Source organism: Echinops telfairi, unplaced genomic scaffold (assembly GCF_000313985.2).
Source record: "Echinops telfairi isolate 266 unplaced genomic scaffold, ASM31398v2 ScPeMD7_7465;HRSCAF=8503, whole genome shotgun sequence".
NCBI lineage: Eukaryota > Metazoa > Chordata > Mammalia > Afrosoricida > Tenrecidae > Echinops > Echinops telfairi.
The window spans coordinates 4686333-4707630 of NW_022111365.1; the positions used below are offsets into that span (position 1 = coordinate 4686333).

General features: G+C 51.9%; 1 protein-coding gene across 1 annotated transcript in view; it reads right to left on the minus strand.

Annotated features, from left to right (window-relative positions):
* Positions 1-9732: 9732 nt before the first annotated feature.
* Positions 9733-21298, minus strand: part of DCPS (decapping enzyme, scavenger) — a 71940-nt gene continuing 60374 nt past the window's right edge. Inside the window, exons 4-6 of the mRNA XM_004714192.2 lie at positions 19215-19328; positions 13201-13311; positions 9733-10146 (exon numbers count right to left, since the gene is read on the minus strand). Coding sequence (XP_004714249.1) covers positions 9880-10146; positions 13201-13311; positions 19215-19328 — 492 coding nt within the window. The 3' untranslated portion in view covers positions 9733-9879. The remainder of the gene's footprint in view (positions 10147-13200; positions 13312-19214; positions 19329-21298) is intronic.

Here is a 21298-nt window from a genome sequence, read left to right on the forward strand (position 1 = left end):
CCAAGGGCTCAAGTAGAAAGCAAATGTTTTGAGAATGATGATGGCAACAAATGTACAAATGTGCTTGACACAATGGATGGATGGGTGGATTGTGATAAGAGTTGTATGAGCCCCCAATAAAATGATTAAAGGGAAAAAAAAGAAAAGGAAAAAAATGATAAAAGAAGAAAAAGTTTAGGTGAGAATGAATCTTATCGCTGATATATTGTTAGTGGGAATGAACTGCTAACTGCTTTGGAGTTTATTTGTAATATCTGTTATAATTTAAAAATAAATACAATAGAATTTTTTTTAAAAAGAAAATTTTAAAAATGATGAAGTACTGATATATGTTACAATGTGCATGAATCTTGAAAACATGATGCAAGATTATGGAAGACAAATCACAAAAGGTCATAATACTGTTGGGTTCATGTGATACGTGTATCTTGACTAGATAAATCCATCAAGGTGGAAACAGATTGGTGGTTGGTTGCCAGGGGCTGGGAGGGAGGGAGGGATGAAGGTGGCTGCTCAATGGGAGTGGGGTTCCCTCTGGGGTGAGAAGAAGTCTTGGAAGGAGGTGGAGGTGGTAGCTGTCCAATGCTGCAGATTTCTAACTGCCACTAAACTACACTTTAAAATAGTCAAGGTTCATTTTGTGGATTTTATGTGGATTTTACCTCAAATTTAAAAATAAGACAAATTAGAATACAAAGACTGACTTAAATATCCAAAAAGGAGTAATGTGACATGCAGGACGGATGCACAAAGATACTTATTGAGTTTGAAACACTTTCAACGGAGATGGTTACTACTTTGTCTCCTCTTGGTGCTGTTTCCAGGTGCCCCTCGTAGCCACCCCATAGAACAGAGACCAGTCTCCCAGGGTTGCCCCGGTTGTGAGGGCCAGCCTGGGTCAGCAGTGTCTCGTTCACTTGTACACGAGGTAGGTGGGTAGCCGTCAGAACTGTCTCCATGGCACCTTTACGGGAGCAGCACCTTTGCTCCTGCGGGGCTGCTGAGTGGGTTCAGAATCCCACCTTCTTGGTTAGCAGCCAAGCGCTTCACCAGCGCACCTCCTGGACTCCTTAATTTCTTAACACCAGCTAAAACTTGCTCACCTCTAGTTCGTAGTTCATATGGGACTTCAGAATCCAGTATCAGTTCAGTAATTACAATGGAAGAACCAACTTAGGCTTGTCCACCTTTAACATTGTTTTGGAGTGAATTGTTCCCCCTAAGATATGTGCTGGAATCCCAGCCCTCACATCTGTGGGTGTCTAATTCAGGGTGACCAGATTTAAAGTGGGACACCATTGAGTGGGGGTGGGGGTGGGGTGGGGTTCTTGATTAAAAATTTGGTCTATATGGCCCAAATAGACCGTTCCCTAGCTTGTCGTACATTCTTTCCAAAAATCGGGACTGTCCTGCCAAAAGTCTCCTAAGTCTAACTGGATCTTTCTTTGGTTCTCTGGGGATCTGTTTTCAACTGGGACCAACCAGCCAAGTGGTGCTTGAACATCCAGCTCTTCCCAAGGTATTTATTTTTCTGTTTCCTGAAAGAATGTTGACGAACATAGAACACTTAGCAAGTTTGCTTTACTCGGACACTTGTTCAAACAGAATAAATCAAAGAACAAAGCAGTCAGTCACACCTCCCACCACTTCTTCTCCAACCAAGCCAGGAATAAAGGATCCAAGCTTTGGGGGGCAACAGCCACTGTGGAGCCCCCCAGGATGTGTCTGGGAACGGTGATGGGCACACTATGCTCTAGAAAAATATGGGGACACGGGGCATGCGTGTTACACACGAGTAGCGCTGTTGCTATAGAAGGAGCCCTGGCGGTTTAGTGGCTGTGCATGGGGCTACTAACTGGAAAGCCAGCAGTTCAAAGCCACTAGCTGCTCCATGGGAGAAAGATGAGGCTTTCTCCTCCTAGAAAAATTAGTTTGGAAACTGACAGGGGCAGTTCTTCCCCACCTTACAGGGGGACTAGGAGTCAGACTGGATTGGATATCAGTGAGTATTTTAACTGTTGCTAGTGAGGGATCAGACCTTTGCTATATACGAGGGGGTGCCCCCCCAAACTGATGCGCTTTTTTTTTTTAATGCTCATTTGTATTTGTTTTGTTTTTATGTCAGGGGCATAGTGCCTTTGGAGTTCGTTCCATCAGGTCAGACTGATAATCACACTTTCTATTTAGAGATTCTGAAAAGATTGGGTAACAATGTTGGGGGGCGGGGAGCCTGATCTGTGACAGAGGGGGTACTGGTTTTACCACCACAACAGTACACCTGCTCATGGAGCCATCTCAGTGTGCCAGTTTTGGCCAAAAAAACACAGCATGCCTCTCTTTCCCCATGCACCTGACCTCACTCCATGCGACTTCTTTTTGTTTCCTTGAATGAAGAGGGACATGAAAGGACAGCGAGTTGACGACATAGAAGAGGTGAAGAAAAAAAATAAGGGAGGTGCTGTCAGCCATCCAAACAGATGAGTTTGAAAAATGTTTCCAAGAATGGAATCACAGATTCGCTTAATGTATTAAGTGTACTTTGAAGGTGATAAGGTTGTTTTGTAAAATAAATAAATATAGAGCCTGATGGGAGATTGTTTTTTTTTGGGGGGGTGGTATCACCTCGTATTCAAGATACAGCAGCTACATCTCTTGGTTGGGCAGCTTCCCGAGGTTGTGGTGTGCCGAGTCCTGCTTCAGTGATCGGAGGAGGGCAGCATGAGGCAAAGACTTGTTGGGTTGACCCTGCCGCCTGGCAACCCCAAGTGCCACTGAGCAGGGCCGGCTCCAGGGTTTCCCGGGCTGTGACCAGGCCTTGCTAACAAGAGGCTTCTAACTCGCCTGCTGACTCCCCACTGCCATCGGGTGAACTCCAACTCACACAAAGGCGCCTCTCAGTGGCTTCAAACTGCCAACTAGTAGTTAGCTGGTGTTTAACCTTTCAAGGCACCAAGGTCTCCGTGAGGCAGAGGGGGGGCTGTCAGTCTGCATCCCTCAGACTCAGAACCATGAAACCCAGTGCAGGTTCTAGCTCTTCTACTTGCCCATGGTTCAGGAGCTGCTGTGGGCCCTTCTTGGTGCCCAGGAACAGGGAATCTTAGAAATGGCAGGCCTGGAATGAATGGTCAGAAATGGGGACTGAAAGCCCTGTTTGTCGCCATTATGGAGTTCAGAAGAGGCACAATCAATGGGCCTCTTAACTAGCAAGTTAGCCTGGCTAGTTCTTCTGCACACCGTTTCAAGTGTCCTAGGATTCTCCTAAGATAGAGATGCAGCAAAGGAATGGTTGTAGGCGGCAACAAGGGTTGGCATGCCTTAGCAAGTCCATGGGCCCCAATTCCTGGCAAACTGTGCAGTTGGCCAGCTGCTTCCGGCACTACAAACCAATGTTTTTGTGGGACATGGTGTTCCTGGGGCCTTTGGGGACAGGAAGCAGAACCCTGAGTCTTTCCCCAGAACAGTTTGCAGGGCTATGTCCCTGGTGCCCTGTCCAGTATCATCGGGTCTGGGTTACTCCACCAGGCCACTCGGAAGAGAAGTGACCTGCGTCCCTTTGGAGGATTGGTCGTGCCATGAGAACACTGGCTGGCTCGGGGATGCTGTGTGGCTACAAGGCCACGGACTTTTGTCCCTCTCAACTGCTTGTGAGCGAGGGCTCCGAGACACCTGTGAAAACATGGAGTGAAAAAGATGATGGAGTGTTTCTATGAGCTTTTTCAAAGCCCCCTCCTAGTGCTTGGCCCATGGCAGATTGTCAGTAGACACTGGATGGATGGAAGGATACATGAAAAGCCTGTGGGGAGGTGGACAACGGGAACAGTTTGTCCTGGGGAGACAGAGCAAGCTAGGGAGCCACAGCCAAGAGGGCAGGGAGTCAAGTCTGGAGAGGCAGGGGATTCCTTCCCAACATGCAGTTCCAGGGAGGTCAGAGCATGGGAACCCGGGCAGCTAAGGCTTTCTGACTTCCCTTTGGGACTGGCTGATTCTGCCTTTCTTTTGGTCAAGCTTTGATGACCTACAGTCTCTACCAAACATACCTGTGTATGCAGCCCCTCCCTCCACCCTGTAAGAACCACTGCTCACCCGGTCAGCTTGTCACACTGTGGTGACTTGTAGGTTGCTGTGATGCTGGAAGGGTTCACCAGGTATTCCAGCCGGGTTACCCAGGATGGAGGTTTCAGTGGCTCCTCCTGACTAAGACAAACTAGGAAGAAGGAATTAGCCCCTGACAACCTTATGTAGGGCAGGGAAGCACAGTCCGATAGGGTGCCAGAAGATGAGGCCCTTGGGTCGGAAGGTATGAAGATCAGGATTGGGGAATCACTCTCTCCTCAAAGTAGAGTCGGCCTTAATGATGCTGATGAAGCAAAGCTGCCGGGACATTCGTGTCTGATGCGGCAAAACTCCAAATGAGCCAAGTAGCAGCTGCAAGCATCCATGAATAATTGGAATGTGCGACGTATGAATCGAGGAAAACTAGAAGTCATCAAAAATACAATGAATGCATAAAGATCAATATTCTAGACTTTAGTGAGCTGACACGCACGGATATTAGCCATTCTGAATCTAACGTCACATGGTCTGTTTTGCCAGGTGTGACAAACCGAAGAGAACTGATGTTCCATTCGGCATCAAAAGGACATTTCAACAGCTATCTTGAAGTACAGTGTTGCTGGTGATAACAATATCTATATGCCTACAAGGAAAACCAAATTTAGTCACCAACCACTAAAGGCAAAGATGAAGAAATTGAAGATTTCTAACACGTCCACAGTCTGATGCTGGAAACAGACGAGACCTTCTACTTCCATAAAGACTTCCCAGTCTTGGAAGTTCGAGGGGCAGTTCGACTCTGTCCTGCAGGAGAGCTCTGAGTTGGCATTGACTCAATGGCAGAGAGGTTTTGCTTTGTTTTAAATACAGTCTGAAATGAATTAAACATGCAATCAAGATGCCCAAACTGATGATGGGAAGGTTTCCAAGTTGAAAAGAAAGAGGATCGGTAGTTGGAAAATAAGGCTTTGGTGATAGAAAAGGTGCTAATGATTGCAAGATTGGTTTTTACAAGACCAATGACTTCCTAATGGCAAATATCCCTTTGAAACAAAATTCCCACTGTACACATAGACCTCATTAGCTGGAATACACAAGAATCAAACGCAACTACATCTGTAGAAAGAGACTCTGGATTGGCTCAAAATGACCCGTCAGAATAAGGTCAGGGGCTCAATACAGACCACGCCAGCGATCACTTGTGTACAAGTTCAAGTTGAAGCTGCAGAAAATGAAGACAAAACCATAGGCGTGGAGTTCACTTGAATAGTGGTGGGACCGTTTGGAAAGGGGTATCAATAACAGTGTACAACAGGAAGAGTACAGTCAATGGCACTGAATGACACACGTAGAAGTTGTGGAATTGGAGGATGCTTTGCTGAGTATGTTTTTGCCACAGCTGAAAAGAATGCATGAACAGTGAGAACCCGGAAAAGACAATGTTCTAAAGTTTACTGTGGTGAAGACTGCACAGCTCCTCTGGGTGTGACTGAACTTGTGTGCTATGTGCATGAAGCGCCTGTAAAACTCTTTAAGAAATCAAGACCACCAAACCACAACCATGACTAGCCCCCACCCGGATCGAGAGACCTTCTGTCTCCAGAACAGCTGGACATACTGAACACGAATGACCCGAGACCAGGTGAGCTGAAGAAAGCAAAAGACAAGGAGATACCAAAATGGGTGTCGCAAGGGACTCTGAAACTGGCGCTGGGATGTAGAGAAGCCAAAGCAGATGGAAGAGGTGATGAAGGCAAGAGAACTGGACGGAAAATGTCAAAGGTCAGCTTGGGAAGGCAAAGGAAAGCATTCAAACGAAGTGTGCCAGACCTAGCGCTGGAAAGCCAAAAGGGAGAATGTGGTTGTTTGGCATTTTGCACGCTGAAAAAAAGAGAGAAAACGTCAATCCTCCTGTTGTAATGCTGAAGGATTCTGTGGGCAGTTACCAAGCATCATCAAGGAGAGGGGCAGCAAAGCGAAGGCCCTTGACAAGATGGAATGACACAGTGGCTCACACAGAACGATTGTGGAGCTGGCACAGGCCCAGACAGTGCTTCATTCTGTTGTACGTCAGGGGGGCCATGAGTCGGAGCTGACTCGACAGCTCCTAACAACGATAGCAGCAGAAAATCACAAGGTGTAGGAAATGTTACAAAAGGGTTCAAGGAGTGCACAGTTACTGTATCCAAAAGAATGGGCCAACATTGGACCATTTCAAGAGGTAATATATGATCAAGAGCCAATGTTATGTAAAGTAGAAGTCCAAGCTGCACTGCGGGCATTGGCAAAACAAGGTTCCTAGAATTTGCAGAATACCACTCGAAATGTTTCAACAAACTGAAGCAGTGCGGGAGGCCCACAAGTCTTTGCCAAGAAATTTGGAAGACAGCTACCTGGCTAACTGATTGGAAAGTAACCTTATTTGTGCCATTCCAAAGAAAGGGGACCCAACAGAATGTGGAAATCATCAAACAATATTAATACATGCACGTAAAGTTTTGCTGAAGATAATTTTAAAATGGCTGCAGCAATACATTGTTCAGGGAACTGTCAGAAATTCCAACTGGATTCAAAAGAAGATATGGAATGAGGCTTATCATTGCTGACATCAGATGGATCTTGACTCGAAGTCAAGAAAATAGCAGAAAGATGTTTGTTTACCTGTGTTTACTGACCATGCAAAGGCTGTTTGGAGTATAACATTGTGAAGAATGGGAATTCAGAACAAGGGGCTACTGCATGGCTTAAAATCAGGAAAGGTGTGCGTCTGGCTTGTATCCTTTCACCATACTGATCCAATCCCTACGCTGAGCAAATGATCTGTGGAGCTGGACTCCATGAAGACTATGCATTAGAGGAAGGCTCATTAACAACCTTCCGTGTGCAGATGACGCACCCTTGTTTGTTCAGCGTGAAGAGGACCTGAAGCACGTACTGGACTGAGGACTGTATCAAAAGCTACAGCTTTCAGTGTGGCTCACACCTCAGTGCAAAGAGAACAGAAATCCTCACAATTGTGCCCACAAGCAACACCGTGATGGAGGAAAGACTGGCGTGGTCAAGGACTTCATTTCACTTGGGTCTGTAATCAACGTTGAGGGAAGACGCAGGCGAGAAGTCAAAGAACATATTGGTGTGGAATTCCGCTGTGAACGACAGATATGTGAACGTTAAACATGTCACGTTCAGGACTGAGGTACGGCCGACCCAGTCCCTGGGCCATGCGAATGGAGGCCTCTGGATTATGGCGTTGGCGAACAATATTGAGTATGTGCAGCACGGGCTGCCAGAAGAGAGGACAAGTGTGTCTTGGGAGCTACACAGCTACAATGCTCTTGAGAACTCGGGGTGTTGTGACTTCGTCTCATGTACTTTGGACATGTTATCCGGAGGACATGACGTTTGGAAGCAGATCAATGAGATGGACTATCATAGTGGCTGCAGCATAATGATTTTTAAGATGTCCCAATGTTCTGTTTTTGTCTTTTTTAAATTAAAATAACATTTTATTGGGGGGCTCTTACAACTTATTACAATCCATACATCAGTTGTATCAGGCATATTTGTACATATGTTGCCATCGTTCTTTTCTGGACATTTAGTTTCTATTGAGCCCTTCGGATCAGCTCCTCCCACCCCCCCCATGTTCTGTTGAACATGAGGGTCACTGTGAATTGTAATCCACCTGCCACCCCCACCAATCACCTGTAGGAAGAGGCATGGTGGCTCAGCGGCAGAATTCTCACCTCTCCTATGGGAGACCCAGGTTTGATTCTTGGCCAATAGATGTCCTGTGCTGCCACCACTGACCTGCCTGTCAGTAGAGGATTGTGTGCAAGTGTACTGCTGACCAGGTCTCAGCGCAGCTTGACTAGGACGGACTAGGAAGGGTTGGGAATCTACTTCCCCAAACCAAGCAATGAGGATGCAAGGGACCACATGGTCCAGTGCACAATAATCCTGGGGGTGGTACAGGATGAAGGAGCTGCCCCCAGCTACTTCTGTGAGTAGGAGCCCTTACAATCCACTCCCGAGCTTCAGTTCACCAGAGTGTTCGGGAGTTTTGTATCGGCTGCAACAAAGTAGCACACACTGGGCAGGGACTCAAACGTATTTTCTCCCAGTTCTGGAGCTGGGGTGTTGGCAGGACCACACTCTCTCTGAGGTCTCTCCCCGAGTCTCTCAGGACTGGGGAGATCCAGGCACTCATTGGGTTGTGGCAGCCTGACTCTTCGTCTCTCCTTTCTAAGGACACACTCGTATTAAGATCAGGTTCCACCCTTCTCCAATAGGATGTAACTGAGTAGATCGAATCTCTTCCAAGACTCTCTTTCCAAACAAGGCCATGTTCACAGGGACCAGGGGTAGGGCTCTAGCATATCTTTTGGGGGCCACTATCCAACCCATTCACAAAGCCTGGCAGACGCTTTCACTGAGCATCACCCAGCACGTATCCAGGAGGTACACAGAGGTCACCTGGTGGACGCTGAAGCGGTGGCAGCCCCTTTGGGTTATCTTCTGAGTCCCCTTCAGGCTCCTCACACTCCACCCCTTGCTCTCCTTAGGGAGGCCGGTGGCAGCCCAGCCACGTCCTGGGGGTGCACTGGGTGGGTCCCTGTGCCCAATACCTCAGTGGACTGACCAGAGTCGGAGGGGAATGCTCCAGGCCTGGCTTATTTCTTCCGAAGTCTGATGTGGGCTCAGTACCAAAGACCAGCGCCTTCTCTGGCAGCATGACACATCTGCGCCCAGTGCTGGAAAGATCTAAAGCCCACAGTCGGGTCAGGGTAGAACTGTGCTCCACAGGGTTTTTAATAACTGATTTTTTATTTTTGGCAAGTAGACCACCAGGACTTTCTTCCAAGGCACCTTGAGTAGACTCCCTCCAGCTACCCTCGTTCCATATGTCTGCCGTGTCCCTGCTCTGCTGGAGACAGGGTAGGAGTTGTCTTTTCCAGGTCACCCCCTGACAGTTCCCTAACAGGCCACTGAGAGCTCTGCCCTGGGCTCCACGTTCTGCGGCCAAGGACCCGGGGCCTGACCATTCCTGGAAGCGGAGCGCCCCGCCCCAGCCTTATCATTCTGGCCCGTGGACAGAGGGTCTTGTGCGTGCTCTCCAGGCTGCTCCCTGGGAATTTGTTTTGTCTTCCTGCCTAGATAACGAATTCAAGGATAGGAGCTGGCTGCCTAAATAACAGTGGCGCAGGCAGAGCATGCATCATCTGATTCTTATTAAACCCTCCCACTTCCAGACATCAGCCCTCCATCCTCGTCAACAAGTTTATTGAGAAGGATGACTCACACGTGGGGGGCGTGGCCTCCCACAGATGCGAGAAAGGGAAAGGAGCAGCCAAAACACTGTGAAAACCAGCTAGCTAAAGGTTTCTGACTTGGTAGTTGGGGGGGAACTTCCGGACACATGGGAGGTGCAGAAAATGGGAAGGAGGGTGTCTGCACGGGCAGAACAGGAAGGCATGCAAACAAGAAGCAGCACAGTCGATGAAGGGAAACGAAATCAGCAAAGGACAGTGTGACCTTAGGGATTCAGAACCCCCGAGTGTGCGTGGGGCAGTCATCCCACGTCAGCGAAACCACCCAGGACTTCCCCGCTCCACCACGAAGGCTTTCCTCCGGGCTCTGCCCGCACCATTCACTTCCCTGGAAGAATCAGTCCACACCTAGCGGCCCCAATGCTTTATTCGAATCGTAGGAATAAGCTAGTACGAAACACATTTTAAAAAATTTTCACAAAGTGAAACAAAGGCTGCTTCCCTGCCCCCACCCCAGCCCCCTCCTCTATGCTCCCCGGACAACTCCTAAGTCCACTCAGCGCCCCTGGGCCGCCTGCAACAGCTGGAGCAGGGGGTCCTCGGTCCTGAGGGCAAAGGTGAGGGTGCGTTCCTGATAGTGCTTTGGGTCACATTCCAGGTTTTCAATCACTTCTGCCAGCAGATGCGCCCTCTCCACCCCTGAGCCGGGGGCCTCAAAGCCCAGCGCGGTGAAATGCACGTGCAGGTGGTAGTAGGAGGGCAGGTAGTGCAAGTACACCCGGAGGCGGTCCCCGGCCACCTGGTAGCGCTGTAGGATGGCTTCCTAGGGAGGAAGGGATGGGCACAGAGAACGGTCAGTTTAGAGGTGAGAACAGGCTCACTCCATGCAGAGGGCACTGGAAAGTACATTACTACAGATGCACTTAGGCTAGAGTTTCACACCTTACACCATTTGATATCCCTTAGGATCCATGTTAGGAGCCCTGGTGGCATAGTGGTTACGAGTTGGGCTGCGATCCTCATGGTCGGTAGGTCGAAGCCACCAGCAGCTCCTTGGAAGAAACACTGGGCTTTCTACTCCCTTAAACAGTTACAGTCTCTCAGAGACCCACAGGGTGTGGCTGCCAGTCAGTACTGACTCCATGACAATGAGTTTGAGAGTGATGATCCCTTTTAAACTTGTTCTAGTTTTTAGTATTTTCTGCTTCCTTTTTGATTGAGGTTTTCAATCTGTTCTACTTTGTTGCTGTTGTTAGTTTTTTGTTTTGTTTTGAATGCCCCCCCTCAAACCATCATAATACAGACATGTCATCCCATAGTTCAATCACCTCAAGCAGTACTGTACAACTGCTACCACTATCGGATTCAAGACATGCTTTTCCTTCTTGAACTCCTTGACATCAGCGCTCTTTTACCACCCCCACCACTGTTTTTCTAGATTTGAAATCCCAGATAGGTAAATCTAGAGAGACAATAGCTGGATTAATGGTTCCGTGAGGTGTGGCAGGGGAGGAGGGGGAAATGGGGAGCTAACAAAGATGAGTACAAGAATGATGCCAATGTTCTAGAACGGATTGTGGAGACGATTGTATAACTCCTTAATGTGACTGAACTATTATGTGAGGTGTGAATTACTCATATGTGCCAATAAAACTGGAAAACAAGTAAAAGGGTGATTGTGCTGGGCCATGCCCTTCCAGCGTATCCTGGATGGGCACGCCCCCAGGAAGCTGTGTGGCTCCCACGGCAAACAGCTGGCAGTTCAGCTCACCCAGAGGCGCCTGGCCAGGTGGGCAGATTCTGAAGAGCCCCAGCCTTGGAAATCACATGGAGCCATCCTTGGCACACATGGGTTACCATGGATTTGAATGCACACCTGTTAGGAGGCCCCCAGGCACTGGGTCCATTGTGTTTGGCCCTGCCTTCCCCTGGAGGACTACAAGCGCAGGGGCCGCAGCATGTGCTCCTTGACTAGGGGCCCCGGTGTGGACTATCCTCCCCCTGGATGGAAGCCCAGGCCAACCCCCTGCCACCACTTGGATGCTGACTCAGCCATGCTGTGTTAGGTTTCTGAAACCCCTTCTGGTGTTTTAGTTTGGTGCCAGTTTTGTGGTTCGCAGCCCAGCACTGGGCTCACTGCTCCACCAGGCGTACTAAGCAGGTGGGAACCAGGTAGAGCTTGGAGACACTGGCAAAGGGGCTGAGCCAGGGCCATGGAGGAAAGGAGGGGCTCATGGGGAGAGGATACCTTGAAAACATCTAAACACCAGTTGCAAACAGAGGACCCTGACTCCTGGCCAAAGAGTGTTAAGAGTAGAACTGAAGTCCACAGGGTTCTCGGTGACTGGGTGACCTTTGGGAAGCAGATCGCCAGACCTTGCTTCTGAGGTGCCTCTGGGTGGACTCAAATCTTCAGCCTTTTGGTTCACAGCAAGTGTGTTCCTTTTGTCCCACCCAGGACTGCCGGACAGATGTCGGGAAGCAGAAGCAGGAGGAAAGCATTTCCTCGGGCCCTGTTGCCCCAGGCTGGGCACAAAGGGAAGGCAGACGCTGGTTTCCACTGTGAGCAAATCCCGGAGGTCAGGAGAACAGAGAGACGAGAGGCTCAGGGAGCTCAGAATTCACCCTAGAAGCATGTTCTCCACCAAAGCCTCCCACAAGGCTGTCTGCTACAGGGTGAAGATGCCTGAGCTGCCAGGATTGGTCCACCTCTCCCGAGAGGGGTGACAGGGTGTTCTGCCATCCATGGGATCTAGGGCCAATGTCATGATTTTTAAAAAAAGGGAAAAAAAGCTACATGTAAAAGACAGAGGCAGCCAGAGAGACAACGGATGGTGTGGCATGCAGGGGGAGTGGATAGCTGCAGGGAGGAGGTGGGAGAGGGGTGAGGGCCCAGGCCCAGGGTGGGAACCAAGGCCAGCCGATGCCTGTTCCCTGGGTCTGCAGTAAAGCCTGGGCACAGCAGCTGTCAAGAGGGAGAGGTTCACCTCCCCTCTTGTGGGGCACCCCTGTGGCAGCTGGTCCTGGTCACTCAGAGGCAGCATCTTGAAAGGTTGTAGGGTGAGAAAAGGGCCGGGAATCAAGCCCACAGGTGAGCAGGGTCAGCAGTGAGACTGATACACACACTGAGGCCCAGAGGGGCGAGGGGCTGGCCCAAGGAAAATTTGCTAGCCAAGTTGAAAGGTCAGAGTAGGACCACATCCCAAGACTCCCTTCTCCTATACTTTCCCACCCACAACTCCGTTTAGTTCCCCTGTTTTCACCCAGACAGAAAGTACCACAGAACTCCAGGTACCCAAGAATCTGGTCTTAGCCCTCAGTCTAGATGAGGTGATGAGACACCACAGGTATGCCAGGGGACTTTACAAAGGCCATGAACCAATGGGAGACTCAGAGAATGGAATCCCCCATTCATGTGGTACACACATTAACGGAAGACAGATGTGGTTGTGATGAGAGGGGCAGGTAGCCTATGGTTAGAAGCCAGAGAGGAAACCACCCTGAGAGTCGCAGGGAGGGGCCAGGGCGCTGGACTGTGGGATGGAGGAGACGAGAAGGGGTCCAGGGGCTGGGGGATCTGCAGGGAAAGGCAGGGAGGCAAACTCAGCGTCCACACGCCCCTAGTGGTGATGGCGCCTGTGAGGTAAGGAAAGGCAACTGAAGGAGGTGGCTGGGGCCTGGGTTTGGAGAGAGGGCAGACGACGGAGGGCCTTGCTCGCCAACTGGAAGGGCCTTTATGGAGGGTCCCGGTAACCGGCACGTGAAGAGAGCAGCCTTTCTCAGGATGACTTCAGAGAAGGACGGAGAAAGAGGCCCAGGGAACATCCTGGAATCTGAGTGCAATTCCCCAGGCTTGGGTCCCACCAAGGTCACTCACCTGACCCTCCCGGAGGATGTTCCTAAGCAGAGGCAGGTGCTCTGGAGTGAGGTCCCGCAGTGACTTGATGCCTCGGCGGTGGCAGATGGCAATCAGGTACAGGTCATCGAGCTAGGTAGAGAAACGAGGGAGGGCCAGGCTCGGCAAGCTATAGAGCACAGCGCTGCAGAGGCCCCCATGCCAGGGGCCCCAAGATGCCTGGCAGCAGTGCCCATGCCACAGTGAGAGGGCGAGGCTAAGGAACAGAACTAGAACTTCTGCTTAATCTTCCTGCACATGACGGCACGTGGTGGAGACTTATGGGCAGAGAGGTTGTGGTAGTTACATAATCTGTTATCAATTTGAGATTTAGAGCGAAGGGGTGGGGTTTAGCCTGTCAATCAGGTTGCAGTTTGATGACCTCATTTAGAGGGATTAAGGAGATAAATAGCTCCCTGGAGGCGGGACACTCACTCCATGCAAGACATTCCTGACAATAATGAGCCTGATGGAGCTACGCTGATGTAGCCAGAGCCCTGGAGTTGGAGGAGCCATGTAGAGACCCATGTCAGTGCTGAGATGCCTCTACCGCCACTGGATCCACAAGTCTTTCCACGCACTGGCCTGTGATCTTCCTGCATTCAGCATTACTGCATGAGTCTAAAGAGGAATTTATGGACTATTGGACATATGGGCTAATATTGGACTTACGGACTTGATCTGGACTCGGCTGTTTTCTGGACTGGGCTGTTTCTCAATATAAAATTACTCTTTTATATAAAGCTCTTTCTTATACACAAGTCTCCCTGGATTTGGTTCTCTTATTCTACCCGGACTAACGCAGAGGCTCAAGAACGAGCTAAGGGCAACTCTACGTGGAGTGGGAAACGTGCTTCAAGGTCCCCAATGGCAGGCATGCAAACAACATAGAGGAGGGAGGAGAGAAGACTACCCACCTCGGGCGGGCAAGGAAAGGGGCTCAGAAGAGAAGGCAGGGGCCTGGGTTTGGAGAGAGGGCAAAGGGCCGGAGGGGGGTGCTGAAGGCAAGGTTCCGAGGCAAGAAAGCACAGGCTGAGGCCCGAAGCTATGCTGGAACTCTAGCCCTTACCCGTGGGTGCACCCTGTTTGTGTGAGTAGCACACGACTTCTACTTTTGTTTGTCAGCACTGCCCGATTGTATAACTGTCAGAAACGCGATAACCTGGTTTCTTAGTTGTTAATGACAACAGACAGAGTGACCCTGTTGAGATGCGGCAGGGCTGCTCCTGGGGTTCCCAGGACTCGATCTTTATAGGACTAGACACGCCTTCAGAGCAACAGTGAGGGGCCTCAGCTGCGGACCACGCAGATGCAGGCAGCAGCCCAACGCTTTTGAGCTGCCAGGGATCCCTACAAGGAACCAAGGAATTCCCAGGGCTACTGAGAGGACCCCAACCCTGGTGTGGACTGACAGCCAGCAGCAGAGGAAGAAAATAAATTCCTGTTTTCACGTCACCCACTTCCAGCATTCTAGCCGCGCTGGACAATGACGGCTGCCCATCTAGGGAGCGAACAGGTGGCTCTGGAGCCTGCAGTAAAGGCCTGTGGGGTGTGGAAGGGCTGAGCATGGAAAGGCCGCTGGGGCCCGCTCAGCACTGAACACACCAAGGCAATGAACCCTCTCTCTCACAGTGGGTTCACGGGCTGCCCTTTCTGCAAACAGCCTGGCTGAGAACCTGGAGGTCAAAACAGTGCAAAGAGCCAGAGTCAACAAGCTAGTGTGCCAGAGAGCAAACGACCCGTCCTTGGCCCATGAGACACCCTCCCCAAAGACCCCCCCCCCCCCAAGGCCCTGGCCTTGCCGGGGTTGTCATGCCCATATGGGAAGCAGGCCTCAAGCAGGGCTCCAGGGACTTCAGCAACACCCTGCCTGCAGCCCTGGACCTTCTGCCAGCAGGGAGGCCCCAGACAGCCAGCAGTCAGCTTCTTCATGTAAGTAACTTGGGGGCCATGCATGAGTCACCCGACCAATCAAGGGCCCCTGGTTTTAAACACGGATGGGAATGAGTGTTTCCATCTGATTCCCTGATGTCCAACTGTGTGTGCTCCGGCCTCAGCATGCCACAGACATTCTTTCCTGCCAGGGTTTGAAGAGGCTGGGCTCTCTGCCCCAGTCTGCTGCCAATGAGCCCACTGGGAACCGCCCAACCCAGGGCTGAGCTGGGCCCACCCAGTACCTTCTGAACTCTTCCTTCTCACAGCCTGTGTGGGGGCAGTTCCACGCTTACTGCGTGGGGTCCAGGGAGAAGTCGGGAAATAAGAGCAGCCCTTGCCTCGGGGTGGGGAGGGGAGGGGTAGTGTGGTGGTGGTGTGTGTGTACGTGTGCCTGTGGATGGACGAGTGTGTTCCCCGTCCTTCTGTGTGCCATTGTCACAGGACCCACTCACAAAAGTGACGTTTGTTTCAGATGACAACTGCTGACGAATCTCACATGCGACACTTTCTGCTTCACTGGCATGGGACGGACACCATGGGTCCTGGGGCTAGCAGGCAGGGGAGCGGGGTGGTGTGGGGCTCCTGCTCTGCTCTCAGGCACAGCCAGAAGGCGCCCAGCCCCCAGTCACAGTCTGCAGAGAGCCAGGCAGGCAGCAGGCCCAGGTGGCCCACCCCTCACCGCCGAAGTACTTTTGACAAGGCCAGACAACATAAACTTTCTGCCAAGGGACCAGAGCGGGCAGGGCCAGGGCTTGGGAGAGCCAGAGCTCCATCTCAGGAACGACTCCACGGAAGGGTTCGAAACACTGTTTAGTCTGAGAGCTCAGAACAAAGTCACGTCAAATGCTGCTGTTATTGTTAGGTGCCACCAGTCAGTTCTGCGCAGCACAGAAGGAAACATGCTCGGTCCAGCACCAGCCTCACAGTTGTTCCTGTGCTTGAGCCCCGGTGTCAGTCCAATGCCTCGGGGCCTGCCTCTTTTTCGCTGCCCCACTCCTGTACCAAGCAGGAGGTCCTTTTCTGGGGACTCATCATCTCTCCCGACACGTCCAAAGCATGTACGCTGAAGTCTCGCCATCCTTGTCTCTGGCTGGCTGTCTCCATTGGGAATGAGGCGCTGACAATGCACATGCACTGTCCACTATGCAAAGACGATCTCGAGAAGGCACTGAGGATGTGGGTGAGGGAACTGACATCCCCGCCACAGCTGATGAGGCATTTTATCACGTGTACGCATTCCCTAGAGCTACTAAAACAAGTCAAAACTAAGCCAAAACACATGTCAAAATAAGCAAAAAAGAAGAGTGATATAAGAGGGCAAGGGAAGAGATCGTATAACCTCCAGGGAATAACTCATATAGCAGACCAGTTGGCACTGAGTGGTGGTGAGTGGCAGAGGTGGGGGTGGGGGTGGGGCGGGGTGACAGTGTGCCTGGGTAGAAATCTGCTTGACAGGGCTGGGTTTTCAGTGGCTTATCTTCTTCCAGGGCACTCTAGGCTGGGTCCAAACTGCCAATCTTTCAGGTAACATGTAAGCATAGAACTGTGCGCAGCAGCCAGGCGCTCTCTTGGAAGGAAGAGTCTCAAGCAAGAGCAAGACACTTGATAAGCACCTGCTGAGTGGGTAAGTGGAGGGATGGCTACACATGGGCAGGCAGAGTGTTGCTAATGCAGGGCCACCAGCTCTTCCGGGAGGAAAGGTACACTTCTGGGAGAAGTGGCAAGAGACGACAGAGCTGGCTAGGAAGCACCCTCCACCCCCAAGGCAAGCACCAGAGCACCTTCCTCTTCACTCATTCTCTCGTCCCAGGACAAAGGGTAAAAGCCCAGGCAGGCGTGGCATGTCTCGCACCTGGGCACAGCTGCTCCACTCTAAAGGAGCTGTTGATTTCAGTGCCCAGTCACAGGGCAGGCTTTTGAGAAACTGAAATACGGTGTGACCAAGAGACAAAGGGAGTTAGGCAGAGGTTAGGATCAGTCCCACCTGTATCACACTTAAGGCAAGCTGACATTTAACTTGGTTTCCCCAAGGGGAGGCATTCAAGCCACATGGCTGAGAGCCCAGTAGAGTTCCGGGAGCCCTTCCTGTCTGAAAGGGGTCTCAGAGAGGGTACCTGTACTGGCAGACAAGGCAGGGTGCCCAGCGGTGCTGCCAAAGGAATGATAGGGTTCAGTGTCCAGGACCATGGGCTCAAATGTATCCTGGTCTTCGTGAATTTTGTGAACTGAAATAGATAACTTGATCTTTGGTTGCCCCCCACCCCCGCCTCATTCTCAGACCACAGTTTCCCCAGAAATCATGAGCTCTTCAATCTCCGGGGCTCTGGTGAGTCATAAGCTCTCCCAGCCGCCCTGGCTCCCACGGCCTAGTCTGGGATCCAAACGCTCCAGGCACATGGCCGTTTGAAGAGACAAAGGGGCATGCAGCCAGATGAGGGCACTGCCCACCCAGAGCGGCCACCAGCCTTCCTGCTTCCGTGGCTTCACTCCAGGCTCCCTAAGTATCTCCAGCACCGGGGCTGGCTTCATCCTTCAAGGCCTGCTGGGGGTAGGGAGGGAAATGCAGAGGGCAGAAGCAGGTGTTCCTCAGCCTCTCTCAGCAGTGCCCACATGTAGAGAGGCTACCCTCTCTGATCTTACCTGGGCACTAATCTGGATTCCAGGCTGCCACCACTGGAAACTCTCCTCAAAGTCCCTACCACGCCCTGAGCCACAACCAGGAAGCCCCCGCAGGAGACCGATGCCACTCACTGCTTGGCCAGCTCAGTGCAGAAACGCGGCCTCGCCACAGATGAGCCTCAGCTCCCTTTGGCTGAAGGAGGAACGATGTGGCCGTTCTGGAAAACTGCCAGATTTAAACCAAGCAAACTTCAGGTGTGCTCACAAGGCCTGAGGGTGGGCAACACCTGCGAAAGCCAGAGGGAAGGGGTCAGGGGAGAAGAACGCCACCGGGGGGCGGGGGATGGACAGAAGCCAGGCGCAAAGCAGGAAACGCACCACTTGGAAAACTTTTCCTTGGATGATTCGCTATGGTTCCACTCTGCCTCTGACCTGCTCCTGACCCCGCAGCTGCTGCCCCAGCCCTCGGGTGAACAGGACCCCCAGGGACGTATGGCTCTGCCAGCTCCCAGGACTGCTACGGTGTAAGTGTCCTCCAGGGGAGGGGGAGACATTATCATTGTGGTCGAGAGAGGAAGGAGAGGAGGTGGGGGAGCAGTGACAAAGAACCAGAGAGGGGTTCTTGTCAGTGAAGAGGGATCGGCTAAGCTGTGGCACCTGGGGAGGCTGGGAGACGCCTGAGGCACTGGAAGTCTGGTGACAGAGCCCCGAGGAGCCTGGGTGGGCTTCCTCACAGGAGACTAGGTTCCTAGAGGACCTGCTCTGCTGTCCAGGGACCCCTGGTAAGGGTCCCCGGAGCTCATGTCTGCTGGTATCGAAGAGAAGGGTGAGAGTAGAAACAGGTCAGCTCATGCCTCAGGTGCTCCTGGAAGCAGGGACAGCAGCCCAGGTTGCTTGGCTGTGACAGTTTAGGTGTGTGTCAAATCGACAGGGCCGGGATCCTTGGTGGTTTGGTGTTATGATACAGTAAGCCCCAGTGAGACTTTCTACCACGATGGAAGAACAGCCAATCCACTGCAAAGACTTCCTTTGGGGCGGGGCATGCTGACCTTTGCCGAGCTTGGATCATGCATCTGGCTTGGCATTTGAGCCACTTGCTTGCCATCTTGCCTGCCTGGGACTTGTGAGCAGCCTGCCATCTTACCTGTTGATCTTGGCTTCATCAGCCTCAGAAGCCTCGAGTCTGACGTCTCACCCATGGACTGAGACCTTGCTTGTCTGTCTATATATCAAGGGAAGGTGGTCTTGGCTGCAGTCCTTCACCGTTGGGTGAGAGGAGAGCTGGAAAGGACTTTGATAAGGTGGTGCAGGAAAGCACGCACACTTGTGCATAACTGGCACACACTCGACCAGCACAGGCTCAGAGTTGCTGTGCAGGCTCGTCACAATCTACTGCAAGAGGCCAAAGAGAAAAGGGCGGGTCCCTACCAAGGTGCCCTTACCTGCTGCTGGTTCCATTTGAGGTCAGGAATGAGGACAAAACCGTTCAAGGAATCTGGGTTCTCGAAAACAATCCGGTTGGCTTCAGCCTTCTTCTCAAGAATGTTGTATACCCACTGGGAAGGGGGAGGCAGAAAGATGGTTCATGTTTCCAACCATTGTTCCTTGGGAGGCGCCTCGTGCTTAGTTAGATAAACGCTGCCCATTCCACCCCTCAGCCTCGCCCATCCCAAGAACCTGGCCTTAAAAGCCCGCCAAGCTCAAGGAACCCCACCCTGGCTATTGAGTAGATTGTTTCTGGGGTCCTTCAGGGATCCTGCCCCTCCTCTCACTGCCAGCAAGCATGCATCGTGGGCCCACGCTGTAAGCTATTCCTGGCCAACTTTGCATAGCTCCTGGGCTGGGACCTCACCAGCACAGCCCGCAGCTACACCCAAAGCAGCAACCCCGCCACTGCCCCCAGGGCGCACGGGAGGCTGTCTGGGGGAGCCGAGCTCAGTTCTTCGAGACGTGGGGCAAAGACCTGCTTCAAAGGCTGAGCGCACTGTTCACTGCTGGCAAAGGAAGCAGCACCAGGGCTATGAGGAAGGGGACCTGGCTCTAGAAATGGATGTGTGAGAGCCTCCGGCCCACAGGGGCTCTATTCCTGGTGGGATGGTGGCCTGGGCTGCCTGGAGCCAGCCTTGCTGTATGACATGCCTCCTGGGCCACACAGAGAGAAGGCAGCTGTCCTCAGTGGTCTTCGGGACCCCTTCTCCAGCACCGTGTGATCTCGGAGGTCATTTTATAATCAAATGTGCTGGACGGCCTGGCTGGGGAAGCCTGAGGTAGAACATGACCCCTGAACGGTGGCTGACAGTCGTCTGCAGATCTACAATATCCCAAGGCAGTACACTCTTCCCTAAACCTAGTGAATGGAGGGAGCTCGGTTCTAACTCCCCCAAAGAGCTGCCTACATCTGCTTCTTGGTCCTGAAGGGCTTTCCAAGCAGGGCGGGAACTGACACACCCCATGGAAAGCCCCTATCCCTCCACCCAGACCCGTGGGCACAGCAGTGACAGGCGGGGAGATTGGCGGAGAGCCTGCACACCTTAAACCCTGGGCCTCGAGGACTGTGCACTGCTTGCTTCTTAGCTCCAGGCCAGTATAGCCAAGATCCAGCACAGCGGAGAGGGAGGGCACAGAGGGCACCTGCCTGGGAATTGCTGGGCCTCCAGGACAAACAGGAACCTGGGATTCCCATTAGCTACTCAAGGGAGGCATTTCTGATCGTGGGGCCTCACAGACTGCCTGGCAAGACCGTCAAGCCAGGCATAAAATGACTCACTCACCCCCAAAGGGCCTTCCTAAGAAGAGCTTGGAAGTGCGGCGTCCTCCCACTCCGTGGGGACCAGGGCAAGCACACCCAGCCCGCGGAACACTCCTCACCCTGAAGAAGAGCTCTGGGGTGTGCATGAAGGACAAAGCCCGCAGGAAATGTACCTGACACTTCCTGAAAAGTCAGGAGGCAGAGGGCTGACTCTCCTCCCACAGTCCTGGTGTGCCACGGAGGTAAGGACCATGGGCCTCCCAGCGAGAACACAGCAGGTACTGCTGGCCAGAGAGCATGAGTGGTGGGGCCTGAGATGGGGAAGTGTCCACTTGGTAAAATGCTACTCTAGACTCGTTAGGGCAACATGTTCTTAAACCGGCTGGCCATAAGTGAAGTCTATTTAGCCCACCAACATGTTAGGGGTGGAGTCTGGGCCTTGGTTGGTCAGCTAAAGGCCTTACGAGCACAAAGGGAGCCGGCCTGGGGGTGCGCTGCCATAGAGGGTGGACAGCCATGTCCCCAGAATGCCCGCTCTCCAGTCTGCCAGCTGCCTGGCTTAGGGACTCCCACAGCCCTGCAGCTAACTAGCTGTCTCTAGCCTGTCACTTGACCCACACAGTTTGAACTCACCGATGAGACCTCACCAATCGTTGCATGAAACAATTCCTTAATGCATCCAATCAACCTCTCTCTATATGAATGGGGCTTGGAACACTTTATGGAAATTTCCCCATGATCTTTTATTCTTTTTATTTTTTTTAATCGTTTTATAAG